The 19,756-nt window shown below is 44.9% G+C and overlaps 1 protein-coding gene across 3 annotated transcripts in view; it reads right to left on the bottom strand.

The window, feature by feature from the left end:
- Positions 1-296: 296 nt before the first annotated feature.
- The window catches only part of KIF3B (kinesin family member 3B), a 40,212-nt gene continuing 20,752 nt past the window's right edge, over positions 297-19,756 (bottom strand). Inside the window, exons 2-11 of one of the 3 annotated variants that reach the window (XM_040638146.1) lie at positions 17,873-19,340; positions 14,141-14,242; positions 13,846-13,968; positions 13,621-13,739; positions 8,354-8,467; positions 7,646-7,751; positions 5,122-5,300; positions 3,919-4,241; positions 1,429-1,828; positions 297-484 (exon numbers count right to left, since the gene is read on the bottom strand). In XM_040638146.1, coding sequence (XP_040494080.1) covers positions 4,148-4,241; positions 5,122-5,300; positions 7,646-7,751; positions 8,354-8,467; positions 13,621-13,739; positions 13,846-13,968; positions 14,141-14,242; positions 17,873-19,276 — 2,241 coding nt within the window. In that variant the 5' untranslated portion in view covers positions 19,277-19,340 and the 3' untranslated portion in view covers positions 297-484; positions 1,429-1,828; positions 3,919-4,147. Of the gene's footprint in view, positions 485-863; positions 1,829-3,918; positions 4,242-5,121; positions 5,301-7,645; positions 7,752-8,353; positions 8,468-13,620; positions 13,740-13,845; positions 13,969-14,140; positions 14,243-17,872; positions 19,341-19,756 lie in introns of those variants that run through there. The other 2 variants (XM_040638147.1, XM_040638145.1) reach the window with 2 other exon arrangements.

Genomic DNA, 19,756 nt, shown 5'->3' with positions numbered 1-19,756 from the left:
TATACACCCGGTGCCCAGAACAGTGTGGCACTTAACATATATTTGTTAAATGGTTAGCAGCTTTTCTGTCTTCTAAACATGGTGTGCCCAGTTGTAGCTTCTAGTTTCCTGGGATGCAAACTATTCATGGTATCTTCTGAACACAGAGCCATGTTAGAGCAATAACCACATTTTTAAATGGCTGCTATAGTCCGCATACTTGTGTGCTCTTGCTTTAAGTACACTGCTAATCTTCACAACGGCCCTGTAAGGTGGGGGTTACTACCCCATTTTACAGACAAGGACACCAAGGTTCAGAGAGGTAAAGGAAATTCCTCACAGTCAGATAGCTAGAAAGCACACACAATCAGAACTCAAACCCAGCTCAGAGTCCAGGGTCTGTGCCTCTTCTTCTCAGCCCTCCAGGGGTAGAGTCCAACAGGCCTGAGCGTATGAGAGGCCACGAGAGCAACATGTGGCCCGTTGCTGGTACTTCTTTTTTTACCTGATGGAAAATAACATAAAATATTTTTGTATTTAAAAAAAAGGACACATTTTAAAGTGTAATATGGAATGAACTTAAAGGAAATTCTGAAGCCAAAACACAAAAGTTCAAAGAAATGCCATGCCTGTTGCCGGGGCCTATCTCAGGAAGCTCCATGGGAAACATGAGAAGCGCTTATCTGTCACTCTTTCTTCATTTTATGTCCCTTTACCTTGTTGCTAATTTTTTTTTTTAAATGCCAGCCTTCCAACTCAGTCTTCATCTTCCACTCCCACCCTCCTTTCACTAAAAAAGTTTAAATGTTTAAACAAAGTGGCAGTGCATCGGCCACGGGCATGTCATTTTCAAAAGCGTTAAGTCATTTACGAGGACACCTTTGGTAGGTACAATAAATCTGATTGATTTTTATTACACATCTTAGTTTAGAATCACTTTTACATTCCTAGACAAAGAGATGGTACAAATAAATATCAACTGTAAAACTTAGAGCCCCAAGTATTGGCATATTCTTTGTCTAAAGGTAGCCAAAGAGAAGGTCAAGATCAACAGTAACTCCAAAGAGCCATAAAGCCCACCGCCCCCTGCCTGCCCCAGGATCACTCCTTTCATAAATAACCTCAAAAGCATTTCATTCAAGAAAACAAAGGCGGGGAGAAAGGGGGCAGATTTCCAAACAGTACCGGACAAAACCACGTGCAGTAGACAACAGCCAGGCCCACTGTCCTTATCCAGTTCCCTCTGAGCATTTTGATTATGGCTTTTAGAGTATATTAATAGCCCCATTTTCGTCCACTGATGGTGTTGAGATGGCTCAAGGTGTTGTTTGCAATGAGCCTGGACCGTAAGTGGTAAATGTGAGGCAGAACTGATATCCCACGTTAGCGGGGAATCGACACTTCTCAAAAACTTGGCAACAATTCTACATTCAGCGAGGGAGGACTTACAAGAGTCGGACAGGAAAAGCAGAGAGTGGCCCAGGCCTGAACCGCAGAACTCTCTGACGCCCTTGGCCATGGAGGTGTGGGTGGTACAATTCAAGCAGCATGCAGGCATTCGATGGGGAACAATCCAACGTTAGGTCGGAGTCTTAAGAAAGTGCTTCATGCCTCTGATTTGTGGCCTTGGGTTCTGAATCCAGGGATCTGGGAGACATGTGACTTACAAACAGGAAGCCAGATACATTCTTATCGATCAGAGCAAAAAGGGGCTTGATGAGGGCTGCACACACGGTCTCAAACTCCTTCTCCCCGATGATCTTCTTAGATCCTATTCAGACTTGCTTCCAGCGTTCACTAGCTGCTTCTGCATGAAGGCCCTCAGATGGCTTGGAACATTCTAGTGTGACTACAGACATGAAAACCAGGTTGGTCCTCTATACATTTGGCTCAATTCAGAGCCCAAAGCAGCAGCTTTCTGGTAGCAGTGAGACATGCTCCTGTCTGCTCTACTCAAATATTTATCGGATCCATTTTGGGAGAAGAAAAGCACCAGAGACTGCTTGGGGAGGGACAGCTCCACCTCCTCACAGCTGTTCTACCTGGTCTCAGACTGCCAGACCAACGCAGCTGTGTACAAGGCAAGCTTGTTTTAATAATCCTGCCTGCCCATTTGGCTTTCTTTTTTCGCTCTCTTGGAAAAGTCCCACGGTCACTCAACCACCCTTGCTCAGAATAGCCACCTCGAGACATCGGTATTAAGGTACAGTGTTATCTGCAGTGTTCAGTTCTCAGATGTGCTAGATGAATATTTTCAGCCTATGGAATTCAGACTAGCTTGGAGGGAATGTGGTGCAAGAGACAGGTGTAACTGGCAGATAACCATCTTAGACTAGCCACCTCATCATTTGGTTCCTATTCAAACAGGTAAATTCTTAATAAATAAGAAGCAGGGTTTGATCCCAAGAAGGATGAGGGAAGGCTCCATTATGCTCTGGGAATTGCTGAAAAGGGCCCTGGGTTTCAGAAAGAATGGTAACTAAAAAGGAGATAAGCTGCCAGATGCCGGATCTCCATTTGTAGAATGCTAAGACATTGCACTTGGTACCTTGTCTTTCCCACGGATTCTGATCCAGAAATGTGCCCTGGGAACTCAGCAGCTGAGTTAAAATATAACTCAAGGCCCACCTGAGTCGCCACCGTCCTGAGGCACCATGCCAGCAAGGTGCACCAGTGTGGCCGACCTGGGGACTCCTATCGTCCCCTCAGGCTTGGCTCGTGGACTCAGACACTCGCATGCGAGCACTTCCAGCCTGGATTAGTCATTCAATGGGCCTTTAATACAGACAAAGGCAACAACTGCACATTAGTGTATTTCTAAACCTGGGCAAGTCCTTGGTCTCTTACAGACACACATGGACACACTCAAACAACATAGGCACCACTGTGCTTGCACACCCACACACACTTATGAGCTTCTCTTGGGGGAAAATGAGTAACACTCACCTAATGACCAACATAAAATGAAGCTCTGAATTTCAATAGTACAAAGAACTAAAACTTACAAACCAAACTAGTATACGTAAACGGGAAGTCCTAACGCTCTCCTCCGAACCTATTCAGCCGCACGGCCACTCCTGGCCACCACCTTTGGCTGTGCCGGCCGGAAGCCGCAGTTCTAGCCTCAGGTGAGTGTTCTGCCTTCGCGCCCAGGCATTATATCTTCCTCTCCCACTGCCCCGAGTCCCACGTCTCTGTCTCTGCACTGCCTCATCACCCTTATGCAGACAGGGAGCAAAATGGGGGATTCAAAAGTGCCACTGTGTGTCTCATTCCCCCGACTCTTGTCCCACCAGAGGAAGCAGAGCCGCCCTCCCTTTTCCCATAAGACAGGCCCATGGCTGAGCACGCTCTGCGGCCAGAGGATGGGCCTGGGCAGGGACACTCAGAGGATGTGTGCAAGGGAAAAGATGGTGACAAATGAAGAGTAAAGTGACACAGTGTATGGACATGGCATCAGCTGACAGATTTATGTCTTTGACAAGGATGGTCATGGTTTTAAGGTTTTAAAGAAGCTGTTTCCCTAAACCCTCCAAGGAGGCAAAGGGACTGCTGTTTCTATTGCTTCCAACATTCTTGGAAAACATTTCCTTATTCAGCAGGTCCCAAAGGCCTATCGAGCCTATCCGGGGCTTGGATCCAAATGAGAATTCTCATTCTACCTACAAAAACAAGCACCTATTCAAGTTCTAGGGCTTTTACTTTTCAACTTCGCTGTCATTTTAGCCTGAGGCTCCAAAGACTTGGTCCTGCTCAGGTGACTCCTAATTCTGCCCTGTTGTTCAACAAGAAAGGAGCCCAGCACAAAGAACAGGCTAGAAAAGGAGAGGGGAGAGGGAGGGAGGGCGAGCGAAGGGAGAGGAGAAGGCAAGGGAGAAGGGAAGCAAGGTCACTGGTCATTCTCTTGCTTTCCACTTCGACTATCACACTTTACCTTACCCATGCAATTCTGAGATGCTAATTAAAGGACATTTCCCAGAGTCGCCGCATGCCGGATGAGCACCGGCACGTTTCAACCAGGTTACGACGGTTAGTCTGCAAAGAGGCCATAGCTTCTCCCCAGGGGCACGGTTCTGAGTGTGGGCTTAAAGTCCTCTCTGCAGGTTTTCGCTCGTCTCTTCTCTCAGAAGGCAACTGCTATTTACACCCTGGGAGAGGAGGACTGGCTTTACTTGGGCACCAGTCCCCGAGACTGTGGATAAAGCTGAGACGCAGGGGTTCCTGAGGAAGAGGAGGATCCCGACTTCCTTCCGCTTTTAGGCCTGCAAAAGTCAAGCACACGTTCACATGTCACGTCCCGTCTCTGTCCCTGACACAGATCAGATTCCTTTCTCACCAAGTATCCTTAGCCTTTCCTCAATGGCCTGAAAGCCAGTATACTTTCAACCGTAAAACCACCAGACTGGCACAGTCCGACCCTCCGTGCATGGCGACGTGGCCTGCCAGCCGAGGCATGACACCTCAGGGAAGGGACCTGCTTCTTGGTAACTGTTCTTCCATTTAAATCAGATCTTGACTGTCTTTTCTGAATTGGTAAAAAATACTGTTTGCAGGTAGAATTTCTTCCATTTTTGGTTTTCACCCATTTGCTGTCCTTAAGCTTCTAATTTCTAAATTTTGAATTTAGTACCAAATTAAGCACACCTGGTTATTTAATGGGTTACTTAAATGAGGTAAATTCAGCAATGAGGCTCAAGACCTTGGGTTGTGGATTTAGACACACCTAGGTTTGAACCCTGGCTACTTTCTCGAATTCTCTAAGACTCAGTTTTCTTATCTTATAGATTTTATAAATGGGATTAAGGACAACGTTTATAAGTTTTTGCAGGAAATCAGTAAGAGAATTTTTTTAAAGCACTTAAAACTGCCTAGTGCCTGGCAGCGACCAAAGAACTGTCCCCTATTTCACAAGAACACACGCTCTTTACGGTAGGAACTTGGGCACATTAGCCATTCTGGTGTTCATTAGACTTGACATAATGCCTGAGCCATAAATATTTGTGGAATAAACGAATAAACAGAGGAGTAATATGGAAGTGTTTTCTGGTGTGTTCTGTAAAGCATTCCATGATAAACCTCTACTTTTGTTTGCCCTTGTTCAAGCATGTTCTGTTTAACCACAGGTCATCAAAAGCCACTCACCTGGCCTTGGATTTCTTATTTGTCGTGCTTTCAAAGGATGACGCGTCCACCTGTATCTCATCTTCATCCTGCAGAGCGGCATCCAGTGCAGCCTGGACTTTGGGAGCAATGGCGGGGCCCTCGTAGTCTCTGGTGGTCCGGCTGGGCATGTCCAGCTCCAACAGCACGATGTTCTCTGCCTACAGAAGCACAGCCATAACCAGCGAGGCTGGCCTCTGATCAGACACAGACAGTACAGCAAACCTGTCCCCCTCCAAAGAACAGAACTGCACATTTCTTGCTCCTCAGAGCCTACCAAGAACCTGGAATGACATAGCTTTACAACTTTTTTGCCTGGTGAGGATACAGATGTTTTTATCTTCTTCTCTGGGCTTTCCTCTATTTCCTTAAAAAAAATTTTTTTTCGGGGCGCCTGGGTGGCACAGCGGTTAAGCGGCTGCCTTTGGCTCAGGGCGTGGTCCCGGCGTTATGGGATCAAGCCCCACGTCAGGCTCTTCTGCTATGAGCCTGTTTCTTCCTCTCCCACTCCCCCTGCTTGTGTTCCCTCTCTCACTGGCTGTCTCTATCTCTGTCAAATAAATAAATAAAATCTTTAAAAAAAAAAAATTTTTTTTTCAACAATGAACATATATTATACCCTAAGGGGAATAAGCAGGGAAAAATAATAAGCAGAACCCATTTACTGCAGACAGTGTGAAAATACAAAAAAGTATAAAGAAGAAGATAGTAATCACTGGTAATCTCACCACCCACAGCAGCTCTGATGAACCTTTGGGTTGCTGAGGGAAGGAGGCAGGCAGGGAGTATGCACGTGGAAAGTGTGTGGCACGGTGTGTCTTGTAACGACACTTCATAAATCATACCGGGCCCTGCCTCATAACTGGCCTTGTGGCGGGATTCCTTCACCTGGTAGCCTGCGCTGGGCCTTTCCCTGGCTCCTACACACGGAGATGAGTGTGTAGAGGGAAGAACACCCATGGTACACATCCCCTCCTTCAGCTCCCCCCACCCAGGAGAGTTCAAGGCCCAGAGCTCCAGAGAGGGCAGAAGGGCCACTGCAGGAAGAAGGTGGGGAGATGGAGTGGCTCCATCAATCAATTTTATATGTTGAGATGCTGCTTAACATTTCTCTTAATGGAGTGGGTCCACTGCTAAAAACATCTGAGACCCGCTGCTTTAAATTCTACCTTTGGATCAGGTTAGCCCCCTGGAAAACCACATGTTTTGAGCTGTAGGCTTTGAAATCATGTTTCTGTTTTGAGACATGAAATAATGGGCAAGAGACACGCCCTCTGAGACTGCTAGGAGAATGCTTCTGAGGACTCTGATACATCATCCACCTTCCACTACAGAAAACCCCACCTAATGTAGCTTTTTTGCTTTTGTTCCCTTTATTTTAAATAACTCAGCACCAGGGAGAACAGTACCTGAGGAACTAATTAATCCCAATCTGTTTTGCTCTGGTGGCCAAGGGAGACTCAAAAACAGTTTAAATTTTTCAAGTGAGAAGCTATCCTTTTTTTTTTTTAAGATTGATTATTTATTTATTTGTCAGAGAGAGAGAGAGAGAGCCCAAGCAGGGGGAGCAGTAGGCAGAGGGAGAAGCAGGCTCCCCGCTGAGCAAGGAGCCTGATGCGGGACTTGATCCCAGGACCCCGGGATCATGACCTGAGCCAAAGGCAGACGATTAACCGACTAAGCCACCCACGCGTCCCATCAAGTGAGACTCTACCCTTAAAAAAAATAATACAGGCTCCTGCTCATATAAAATATACATAAGCAAAAAGAAGGCAATTTAACTTGAGCGCACTTCCGTTTTGATATATTTTGCAGCTTTTTAAATTCATACGTAAACTTCCAGTACCAGCTGTTTTATAACTTAACACTACATTGTGTCCCCTGGTCCACCCACTTACCAGCTAGCTACTAAGCCATAGGACCTGCTGCGGAGACGAGGTGGGAGCGTTCAATCAGAGAAGCAATAAAGCGCTGAGTACATGCCTGGCATACAGCAGGTGCTTATGAGTAGAAGTTCGTACAGTATTATTACTGTAAAATATGTTTGGGTCGTTAAATAGTCCTCACTTACGTCACTTTAAATAACTACCTGACTGACCCACATCCCGCGAAATGGAAGTACCGAAAGTTCTTTAACTCATCTCCATCTCCTGTCTTCACACATCTGCACTCCCTCAGCCTTCGCATGGAGCCATTTTCAGGCTTCGAGTTGATGTTTCTTGGCCATTGACGGTATGTTTGTTCTCCCCTCCTCCCCTAGGCCTACTTTTCTAAATCTCATTCTATTTTACCTTCTTATTCATAATTATTTGTTTTTTGTTGTTGTTATTTACTTCGTATATTTAATATTTGTTATAACTGTTATGTTAATATAAATGTCCTCAGGAACCTCTGGAAGGAGTCAGGATACAAACTCTGTGACTTTGCAGGACGGTGCCTGAGGGTTTACATAAATCTAAACTCCTTGAAAAGAGATAGGAGAGAAACACAAGGACGATCTTCTCACCCTATATCGGGCCTCTGGACGAATCATCATGGACATTCTTGCATGTTGGCTCAATGGTCTCTTATATCCCACAGCTGAGACAGGCCGCTTCATCATCTGCTGATTCCTAGAAATGGACTGCAGCGGTTAAAGCCCTGGCTGGGGTGTGTTCCACAGACCCAGGATCGTCCTGTGGAACCAGCTCTCAGAAGACACTGAGCCTATTTAAATAGAACGTGAACCTAGTAACTCCCTGGACTGAGGGCTGCCATGCACATGGGGCAGAAACTGCTTATATTTTCTGATTGAGATGCATTCTGATTCAAATGTGAACATGACACACCTCTTAAGCTGGAAGGGATCGGAGTCATCATCCAGATCTGAGATGGCAGGCGTGAGGCACAGCTGTCAATATTCCTCACCCCTACATCCTTGGCGGACCATCTCCCATTATTCCAGCAAGACCCAGACGTAGACTGGAAATCCTCCTCAGTGGTGCACCAGACTGCCGTACAATATGACACCTTCCTAGGTACTGCCCCTACTTTGGCCTAGCACGCTTCACTTGACAGCTGGGGAAGCGCAAATGCAGGAACTTGGGAAAGGTCATGAATTCCCTGTGATGGTCTCCCAATTCCTAATAATACCATCCTACCATACCCCTTGGGCCACGTCCAGCTTATCTACATTTTTCCCCTCCTCCCCACCTTAAAATCAATAGTGACTTACTCCAGTCTGGTTATAGGATGTAATTTCCAATGATCTTCCTCTTCATCAAAGAAGGATCTATTCATAATTTTACTTTTTTCTTCCAGAGGGATAAAGTTCTCTATAATAAGATGCCTGTAAGAGCACACACATGAGTGAACACAGGTGGACAGAGAAGACCGCTGGAGAGCTGGCTATCCTACATGTGGGAGTCATTAGATAAGAGGCAAGCTGCTCAGCAAACATTCACTGGGCAGGCACTGCGGGCCAACCATCAGGCAGAGAGCTGGGGTACAGACAGGAATCACACTTGGTCCCTGCCTGAGACAGAGGGGTAACAGTGTGGCCCTCTTAGACATGACAGGTGCCGATGGAGGGCTGCCCTCGAACTCTAGGGAGGTCACTTCTGCCCGAGGAGGAGCAGCTTGAGGAGGAGAACGGACTGAAGAAAAGTGGCCACGCCTGGGCTACACTGGAGTGCACGTGCGCTAACTGCTGTCTCTTAGAAGGTCACTGGTACTGCCAACCCAACGCATTCACTTCCGAAATGCTGAAAACAGATCGGAAGTTAAACGGTCTTCTTCCAATCCCATGGATTGTTGCCCAAGCTAGAAAACTTCCCACTCTAATCACCAGGACAAGGAGCAAGACTGAGTGGACTTCAGTCCCTTAGACCACTGAGAATAAAGGCTGTTCCCAAGAAGAGTCTCAGCCTGAGGAGAGCTGGGGAACATGGCGAACAATGAAACTGGAACCCACTAGGTTGTGTCTTTCTATGGTGACGACTGTCCCCTGCCACATCTCTGCATTCACGCTTTCAAAACCTCAGGACAGAACAATGCCAAAGGGGTGTTAACGTGGGAAAGACACACAACAAACACCACCGTGTGAAAGAGGCTGACTCACTGTTTATTCAAAAGATATAAATAGGAGCTATAACAATGAAAATGGCTTCCCTAGGGGAAAAAATATTTCAGAGAGATGAAATTTTCTACTTATTTTATTTGAAACATTTAAGAAATTATTTTTATGACATATGTTTGTTTTTTTCTGATTTTTAAAAGTCCTATTTATATGGTAGGAAATGCAAAAATTAACTACACACAATTTCTCTATCCAGAGATAGCTATTATTAATATTTTAGCACATTTTGTTCTGATTTTTTTCCTAGGTGTACATACCTAGAAAGAGGACACATTAATTATAAGGGTTCCTTCCAAATTTAAAACTTGGTCATTAAAATAAACCCTCTGAAGAATTCTTTTAAGAAAAATTCCAGCTAGGGGCACCTGGTGAGCTCAGTCTGCAGAGCATGTGACTCTTGATCTTGGGGTTGTAAGTTCAAGCCCCATGCTGGGTGCAGAAATTACTTTAAAAAAGAGAAAAGCAAAATCTCAGCGAATGTTGTAGAAAGACTGATAGAGAAAAACAGTATTTTGCAACCCTTTAATAAATGAAATAATAATTTCAGAAAAATTATTGTTGGTTGAAACCATTAACGTAGTGGTTCTTAAGCCAGGCTGCAGTTAATATCACTTACAGAGTTCTGAAAAATGTCTTGCCCAGACCTCATGAGAGACCAATGGTTCTCGAAGTGTGTTCACAGAACCAACAGGAGCAATAACTGGAATTTGTTAGAAATGCGAATTCTCAGGCTCCATTCCAGATGAACTGAATCAGACTCTCTGGGTACGGGGCCCAGCAATCTGTATTTAACAAGCTCTTCAGATGATTTGGTGCCTGCTAAAGTTGAAGGACCAATTAAGTCAAAATCCTTGGGGTGGGCCTTTTTTAAAACTCCTCATATGATTTCAGTGTGCAGCCAAGGTTGAGAACCAGGGTTTCAGAGACAGCTTTCAGTTAAAGCTTTCAGTTAAAATCCAGACTGTGAGATGTTTCTATAGGTTGACCTGGCTTTTATTAAGTCAATTGCAAAAAAAAAAAGATTTAAAAGGAAAAGGGATTGCTCCAGAGTAAAATAAACTGAAGAGAAATAATAACCAAATGCAATATGTGGTCTTTGTATAGATATTAATATGAACAAAGCCATAAAATCTGAATATGGGTAAGGCATGAGATAATACTAAGAAACAACATTAATTTTGTTAGGTGAAAAGATATCGTTGTGTATACAAAAATCAATTGTAATTCTATACACTAGCAATAAACATTCTGAAAATAAAATTAAGAAAAACAATTCCAGGGGCACCTGGGTGGCGCAGTCGTTAAGCGGCTGCCTTCGGCTCAGGGCGTGATCCCAGAGTTCTGGGATGGAGCCCCACATCAGGCTTCTCTGCTAGGAGCCTGCTTCTTCCTCTCCCACTCCCCCTGCTTGTGTTCCCTCTCTCGCTGGCTGTCTCTCTCTGTCAAATAAATAAATAAAATCTTTAAAAAAAAAAAAAGAAAAACAATTCCATATACAACAGCAAAAAAAAAAAAAAAAAACCCACTTAGGTATACATTTAACAAAAGAAGTGCAAAGACTTATCTACTGAAAACTACAAAACATTTTTGACAGAAATTGAAGATCTAAATAAATAAAAAGACATCCCATGTTCATGGATCAACACACTTAACTGTTGACAGTATTCTCCAAATGGATCTATAGATTCAACACAGTCCTTATCAAAATCCCAGCTGGCTTTTTCACAGAAATTGACAAGCTGATCTTAAAATGTATACGAAAATGCAAGAAACCCCAAATAGCCAAAAACAATCTTGAAAAAGAAGAACAAAGTTGGAGGACTCATACTTCCTCATTTCAAAACTTACTAAACAGCTACAGTAGTCAAGACTGTGGTATTGGCATAAAGACAAACAGATCAATGGAACAATACTGAGAGTTCAGAAATAAACCTTTCCATTTATGATCAACAAGGATGCAAAGACAATGAGAGAAGACCCTTTCAACAAATGGTGCTGGGACAACTGGATATCCACATGCAAAAGAAGGCACCTGGAACCCTACTTCAGGCTATATATAAAAATTAATGCAAAATGGATCACAGACCTAAAAGTAAGACCTGAAACTTTAAGACTCTAAGAATGACCTAAGAGAATTGAAAACGTAAGTCCACAATAAAACTTGTACACAAATGTTCATAGCAGTATTATTCATAATAGCTAAAACACAGAAACAACCTAAAGGTCCATCAACTGATGAATGGATACATAAAATGTGGTATATTCATACAATACAATATTATTCAACCATAAAAAAGAATGAAATATTGATATGTGCTACAACATGTATGACCCTTGAAAACACTATACTAAGTGAAAGAAGTCAGCCACCAAAGGCCACATTATTCCATTATAAATTGATATGCAATATCCAGAATAGGAAAATTTAGATACAATACCAAAAGTTTAAGCAACAAAAGAAAATAAAGATAAACTGGACTATATCAGAATTAAAATCGTTTGTGCTGCAAACAAAATACCATAAAGTGAAAAGACAACCCACAGAATGCGAGAAAATATCTGCAAATCGTCTATCTGATAAGAGATTTGTCTCCGGAATATAGAAAGAACTCTTACAACTCAATAATAAAAAGACCCAATAAATTACCCAATTTTAAAACGGGCAGAAGATTTGAACAGACATTTCTCCCAAGAAGTTATGCAAATGTCCAAAGAGCACATGAAAAGATATTCCATATCATTAGTCATTAGAGAAATGCAAATGAAAACCACATACAACTTCACACCCACTAGGACAGCTATAATAAAAAGGACAGACAGTTACAAGCGTCAACAGGATGTGGAAAAATTGGTGGTGGAAATGTAAAATGATGCAACCATTCTGGAAAACAGTTTGGCAATTCCTCCAAAAGTTAAACACAGAGCTACCATATGACCTAAGCAATTCCAGTCCTAGGTATATATCTCAGAGAAATGAAAACATGTCCATCTAAAAACTTGTCTATGAATATTCACAGCAGCATTATTCATAATAGCCAAAACCTGGAAACAACCCAAATGTCCATCAACCGATAAATGAATAAAATGTGTGGTATATGCATAAATCTAATCTCATTCAGCCATAAAAAAGAATGAAGTCCTGACATGTTACAACATGGATGATCCTTGGAAGCACCATGTTAAGTGAAAAGAACTAGTCCAGAAGGCCACATAGTATACGATTCCATTTATATGAGACGTCCAGAATAGACAAATTTACAGAGACAGAAAGTAGACTAGTAGGTACTTAGCACTGAAGGGGGGCAGGTAATAAGGAATGACTGCTAACTGGTACTGGGTTTCCTTGGGGGCACAGGGAGACACAAAAAATGTTCTAAAACCATATTGTGGTAGCAGCACCTGGGTGGCTCAGTCAGTTAAACCTCTGCCTTCAGCTCAGGTCATGATCCCAAGGTCCTGAGATCAAGTCCTGCATTGAGCTCCCTGCTTAGCAGGGAGCCTGCTTCTCCCTCCCTCTGCCTGCCACTCCCCCTCCTTGTGTTCTTGTGCTCTCTGTCAAATAAATACATAAAATCTCTAAAAAATTTTTAAAAATTAAAATTAAAACTAAAAAGTCAGATTGTGATGCTGGTTTTACAACCCTGTAAATATGTATTTTTAAAACTGACTTGTACAATTTATTTATTTATTTATTTATTTATTTAGGGGGCGAGGGGGGCAGAGGGAGTAAGAATATTAAGCAGGCTCCATGCCCAGTGGGGAGCCTGACACGGGGCTTGAGCTCACAACTCTGAGATTACAACCTGAGCCGAAAGCAAGAGTTGGATGCTTAACCCACTGAGCCACCCAGGTGCCCGCTGACTTGTATACTAATTTAAACAGGTGAATTGTATGGTATGTAAATTATATCTCAGTAAAGCATTTTTTAAAACAGCATTATGATTATGTATGTAAGTATGCAGGAATGAGACAACATGAGGTTAATATTACACGAGATTTTAGAATACTTGTATGAAAGATAAATGGCAAAAGGTTGTTTATCAATGAATCCGGGTGGTGGGCATTTGTGTGTTCATTATACCATTCAGAAAATTCTACTTAATAATAGATTCCCTCTTGTCAATAGAGGCTGGAGCCTTTAAAAACTTCAAGCAGGTAGGGTGGAAGGAAATTTGGAGATCATCCGGTGAAGTCATTCACCTAACAGATGGGACCCAGAGACAGAAAGTGACTTTCTCAAGAATAAAAAAACAGACAAGGTGGGGAGAAGTAGGCAGGGGCCCGGTCTTTAGAGACATATTTCTTACTCAACAAACAACCACCTGGCCAGTGGCTGGGGGTGCCATGAAAGGCCCAGAACTTACTTGAGTTTCAGCTCCCTTGTGAGCTCATTCTGAGTCTGTTCCAGCTCCTGACGCTCCTTGATGTGCTCTTCTTGGAGGTCATGGATCTCCGCCTTCACCGCCTGAAGCTTGGAGAAGAGCTGGAACGGAGGGGAGGGGCAAGTGAGGAGGGGAGTCCTCCAGACAACAGAGTTCCTCCCTTCCCCCACGTCTCAAGAACCTCTGGCTGGCCTCGTTCCTTTATACCTTCTTGAGTTTTTTGGTCTTGATGTCCACCTCCTGCTGCAATGAGCTGTACGTCTCTTTAAGCTCCAAGGTCTCCTCATCTCTGCTTTCCATCTGTTGCTGGATTTCTCTTTCTCGACGTTTCTGAGCAACATCACAAAATTCATCAGCTTGCCTAGAGACAAGATCAGAGTCTCCCACAAGGAGCTAAACACGTCGTTTTCATTCCCTCTAAAGAATCTAATACAAGAGACATTTGCTCTGTAGCATTGGTGCGCCTCACCCCACCCCGTTCTCGAAAGGGAATGAAAATTACCTGCTCGGCAATTTCCTGCCGTTTCTGTTCCAGGACTTTCTGCTGCTCATTCGTATGATCTACTATATTTTTCCCTCCAACGAGCAGCTTACTCTCCATGGCCTGCGTGACAAAAAAGTAGAATCCATCTCGTGAATGATCTCCCTCAGAACATATCTCCTCACAGGGAAGCCTGTAAAACATAGCGAGCTCGGGACCGAACCAAAGGGGTGAACTCTGGGGGAATATATTGTGCACAGCGGTGTCCTGACCATCACCGGGGTGGAGCTCAGGCGGCTCCACCGGGGCTTTGCCTTCGAAACAATGACGATACAGATTCCCCAGGAATATAGGAATTTCAGCTTTCTTAAAAAAAAATTTTTTTTTTTGGTTTGTATGTACAAAGTATTGACCCACTCAAAACATATGGAGTACCTCCTATGTGCTAGGTACTAGGGCTGCAACCGAGTATGAATCTCAAAGCCGAAGACCCCGCTGAGGGCCACAGACAAGTGAGCAGGCTCGCACGCTGTGGAGTCAGACACCATCGTGAGGAGAAGACAGAGTAATAATGGGACAGGCATACGGGGGGAAGAGACGTCAGGCTCTTGGAGGGAATCAAGGAAAGCTTCCTGTCTCAAGAGTAGCTTAAGTAAAAATAGGAATTAGCTTAAAAAAAACAATTGCAGCGGTGTCTGGGTGGCTCGGTCGGTTAAGCATCTGACTCTTGATGTTGGCTCCGGTCATGATCTCAGGGTCGTGAGGGTGAGCCCGCGTCGGGCTCAGCACTGAGTGTGCAGTCTACTTGAGATTCTCTCTCTCCTTCTCCCTCTGCCCCTCCCTCTGCACACACAAGCCCTCTCTCTCTCTCTCTCTCAAATAAATAAATAAAATCTTTAAAAAAAACCAAAACACCGTGTGTGAGAGAGTAGCGTAGGAAGCAAGCAGGGGTCAGTTCAAAAACATCAAAGCCCTGTTAAGGGAAACTAAAGTTGATCTGAGAACCGCAGGAATCACACTGACTGTTCTTTGAACATAAGGGTACACAGTCAGATTTGTGTTTTAGAAACATTCTTCCCAGGAGCGCCTGGGTGGCTCAGTCGTTAAGCATCTGCCTTCGGCTCAGGTCGTGATCCCAGCTTTCTAGGGTCGAGCCCCACATCGGGCTCCCTGCTCAGCGGGAAGCCTGCTTCTCCCTCTCCCACTCCCCCTGCTTGTGTTCCCTCTCTCGCTGCCTCTCTCTTTGTCAAATAAATAAATAAAATCTTTAAAAAGGAGAGAAAGAAAAAAGAAACATTCTTCCCCCACCACAGGAAGGATGACTGGAAAAGGGCAGGCCGGGTGGAGGGAGACCAACCAAGAGGCTGTTTTGAGGATCCAGGCCTGGGCTAGGGCAGTAATGGTGGGAGAGCGCAAAGTGGGTGGGTCCAAGAGATCCAATCTGATGGCACAGGATTCAGAGGCCTTGGGACTGACTGGGCCGAAGCGAGAGGGAGGGATGGCTAGCAGGGATAACTCCTAGGGGTCTGGCTTGACTGCGAAAAGGAAGGTAGGAACAGGTTCTGGGTGGCCATGGCCATCTCTGGAAACGTCCAGTAGGCAGAGACTATCAGGCTTGAATGTTAGGAGACAGCTCTGGGCTGGCTATATAAATAGCACACCTTGAGCATTTAGACGGTAGCTAAAGCCATGGGAACAATTTGCCCCTGAAAAGCACAGAATCCACAAACTCCACGACCTTGCTTTTAAGAAACTTAAAACATTAATGGCAGCCCTGCTGCCATCTTTCAGTGAACCTTTAGGCCCATTTCCTCTTCTCTCAAAATGAAGCGGTTGGACTGGATTACTAACCCTCCCCCCCACACACACACACACTCCTTTCAGCTCTAAGATACTTTCGTCCCATGATTTTACAGCATCCAGAGATTTCGAGAGACAGAAGTAGTATCATTCTCCCACAAACAAAACATCTAAGAGATTTAGTGACCTTGAGGTAATATTGAGTCTTGCCACACCTGGCCTCCGAGAGTTGTCCAAATAACCCAGGTTGTTTAGAGAGAGTCTGGGTGTTCCTGGGCTTGAATAACAGATGTCATCCTAAAAGCCAGCATGCACATCCAGCATGGGCACACCTTGCTACACTTCAAGTGCAGGAACCAGGAGGCGAGAAGTGGCGTCTGACGTTAAGGAAGCCCATAGTAAGCCCCTCCCTGGAACAAAGTGACCTCCTAACTGCGTTGTATAGGACTCCATTTTCACATCAGGTCTTGAAAGCTCTGAAAAGGACCCCTGCCTCTGGAGTAAAATAGAATCCAGCTCTGTGAACGGGCTATTATGAAGCTACAGATAAAGCACAGCTCCATACAGTGGGGGAAGGGGAGGCGAGACAGAGATCACTGGTCATTTTTAAATTAATAAACAAGGATACATTGACATCAGAGTTTTCAAAAATTCACTAAGAAAGAACGCAACACCTCAGAGCCGTTCTGGCTTGTGGTCAGGCAGCGATCATCCTCAGATTTCCAGGGCTAGCTCTGTCCTCTCCTCTGCCAGTAAAGGCCTGTGGCAGCCCAGAGTCCAGGCACCCGATGGAATAGTACACTGGCATCAGAAAGAAAATACACAGGAGTCTCCACGCTCTAGAATGCTAGTCAGCCACGGACTCATAGGGGTGGGAGGCTGAGGGAGGGGACTGACTACAGGGGAGCATTTGGGGGGCGATGGAACTGTTCTGTATCTTGTCTCGTCAGGGCACTGCATATTAAACCCACAATGAGGGGCACCTGGGTGGCACAGTCGGTTAAGCATCTGACTCTTGATCTCAGCTCAGGTCTTGATCTCAGGGTTGTGAGTTCAAGCCCCAAGTTGGGCTCCACACTGGGCGTGGAGCCTACTTAAAAACAAACAAACAAACCCACAAAGAGATACCATTTTATATATATCAGACACATGAAAATTAAAGCAGATAGTCACAAGTGCTGGGAAGGACAAGGAGCAACCAGAGTTCATCCTGTGCTGGCAGAAGCTTTACTTCACATGGCCACCTCCGAGAACAACCTGTGATTATCTAGTAAAATTGGGGCTGCACATACTCAAGGACCTAATGGTACCAGGTAAGAAATTCTTGCTCATACATGTTCTCCTGGAGCCAAGTACAAAAACGTTCATAGCAAAAAATGGAAACGAACCACTATCAGGAGAATGGAATACCACACACTTCTCAGGGCAGTAATAATGAATGAATCACAGCTACAAGCATCAATCTGGACAAATCTTATTACATAAGGTTGAGCAAGTAAAATCAAATTGCAGCAGTGGGATTCCATTTATATAAAGGCACAAAATCATGCGGAACTTTTTTTTTTAAGACATATACATATATGAGAACTGTAAAGAAAAGTCAGGAAACAACAAACACCAAATTCAAAACAAGAGCTAGCTCTGCGGGAGGGGGACACAAAGCTTGTAAAGATATGGAGTATGTTCTGTTTCTCACACTGGCTGTGGGGCCCATGGGTGTCAGTTCTATTGCTGCTTTTTATACCTTGCTCATATGTAACACTTATTCTTCCTATGAGTTCAATATAAACTTGAAGAAACGGTTTTTATTTCAATTCAACAAATGCTTACTGGACACTGGATCCCATGGCACTGTTGGGAATGTAAAACTGAAAGGGACATCACCCCTCATACCGTTTTTGGGATCAAACAGAAAGCACAAAAGAAGAAAGGGCCCGAGGAAGCACGTGGTACCTTGATTTTGGCGCCCAGCATCTCGGCAGCGTCCTTCTCCCGCCGCAGGTCCTCCATCTTCTTCTCCTTCTCCTTCAGCAACCTCATCTTCTCCTCTGCAACCAAGCTGTGGTCCTCTACAATGGCCCGCTTCTCAATCTCCAGTTTTTCTTGCTGTTCCCGCCAGTAATCATCCTTATCATCCCCTTCCTCCTCACCCTCTTCTCCCTCCTCCTCCTCCTCCTCCCCGCCCCCACCACTGCCACCACCTTCCCTCCGCTTCTCTCGCCTCTTCCTCCTGCCAATGGACCGTTTTTCCAGCTGGGCCTTGAGCCGAGCAATCTCTTCCTGGAATTCTCGAAGGAGGGCATCTTTAGGGTCCTCGTTGACCCTTGGCTTGTTCTTAATGTTTTTGGCACGGTTGGCATATCTCAGAGTGGTCAGAGTCTCTTCTACATTGTACGAGGCAGGTCCCACGTTGGCTACCATCACAGTTTTAGCATTGCCACCAAGAGAATCCTGGAGGAGCCTGGTCAGCTTTGAGTCCCGATATGGAATGTGAGTGCTTTTGCCGTCCACCAGGGCAGAGATGACATTACCTAAGGCTGAAAGGGACAGGTTGATCTTGGTCGCCTCCTTCAGTCTTTCTCCTTGTGCACCAGTCTTGGCTTGCCGTTCGCTGCCAGCAAGATCCACAAGGTTCAATTTCCCTACGCGGATGTGGTTTTCTCCATCAAGGCCCACCTCACTGCACTCGATGGTGATTACAAAAATCGCATGAGAGCGTGAGCTGTGCTCATTCATGTTGGTAGCGCCAACGGAGCGGTTCTGGTTCCCCACGTTCATCACATGCTCTATTTCCTTCACGCTCTTGGTGACAAAGGAAGACAGGTCTTTCACGTACACGCCAGTGTCAGGCCTCTCTTTGAGCTCAAGCCTTTTGGTCTGATCCTTTGAGAGCAGATCTCGGATCTCCTCCTGGTAGATCTCCAAGTAAGAAGCCCTGACCAGGTACTGTTGATTCTGGGATCGAGAGATATGGGTGAAGATGTGGTCAAATGAGTTAGGGATGACCCCTCTTTTCTCAGGGTCACCACGGACTCCTTCCATCGTGTAGGTTTTCCCAGTCCCGGTTTGTCCATAGGCAAAAATCGTCCCATTGAAACCCTGCAAGACAGAGTCCACGAGCGGTCGGAATGTCTCATCGTAGAGTTCAAACTGCTTGGCGTTCCAGTCATAGACTGCATCAAAGGTGAAGGTCTTGGGCATTTCATGGGCCACCCCTTTGGGGTTCTTCACTGACACCTGCCCCAGCTTCACGTCCACATCCACCACCTTATCATAGGAAGCGGCCTTCTCCTTGCCGTTCATGGGCCGACAGCGAACCACCACCCTGACTGACTCCGAGCTTTTTAACTTTGACATGATGAACTCTGACCAGGTCAGTCTTGAGGGCTGTGAATCCGAAATGTCTCAGGATGCTAAGGTCCTAGAAAAAAAGCAAAAGTAAGTAAGGACAGTACAGTTGTCACTGAGGGTTGCTCAACGGCAGCCGACACACCCATGTCATCCGCATCCGGCTAACCTTCTAATGGCTACATGAAACAGCGGTAAGGCACACTGTATTTCTATTTTTTTTATAATATTTTTTATTATATTATGTTAGTCACCATACAGTACATCCCTAGTTTTTGATGTAGTGTTCCATGATTCATTACTTGCGTATAACACCCAGTGCACCATGCATTACGTGCCGTGCCCTCCTTAATACCCATCACCAGCCTTTCCCAGTCCCCCACCCCCCTCCCCTCTGAACCCCTCAGTTTGTCTCACTGTATTTCTTCACGGGATCTTAGCGAGCTTCAGTGTGAAAAGTACACTTTAGTCCACCAGTAGTGTGAACGA

This window comes from Ursus maritimus, unplaced genomic scaffold (assembly GCF_017311325.1).
Source record: "Ursus maritimus isolate PB19 unplaced genomic scaffold, ASM1731132v1 scaffold_22, whole genome shotgun sequence".
NCBI classification, from domain to species: domain Eukaryota; kingdom Metazoa; phylum Chordata; class Mammalia; order Carnivora; family Ursidae; genus Ursus; species Ursus maritimus.
Note: the sequence above shows the minus strand (reverse complement) of the source record. Positions and strands in the feature narration are given on the sequence as shown.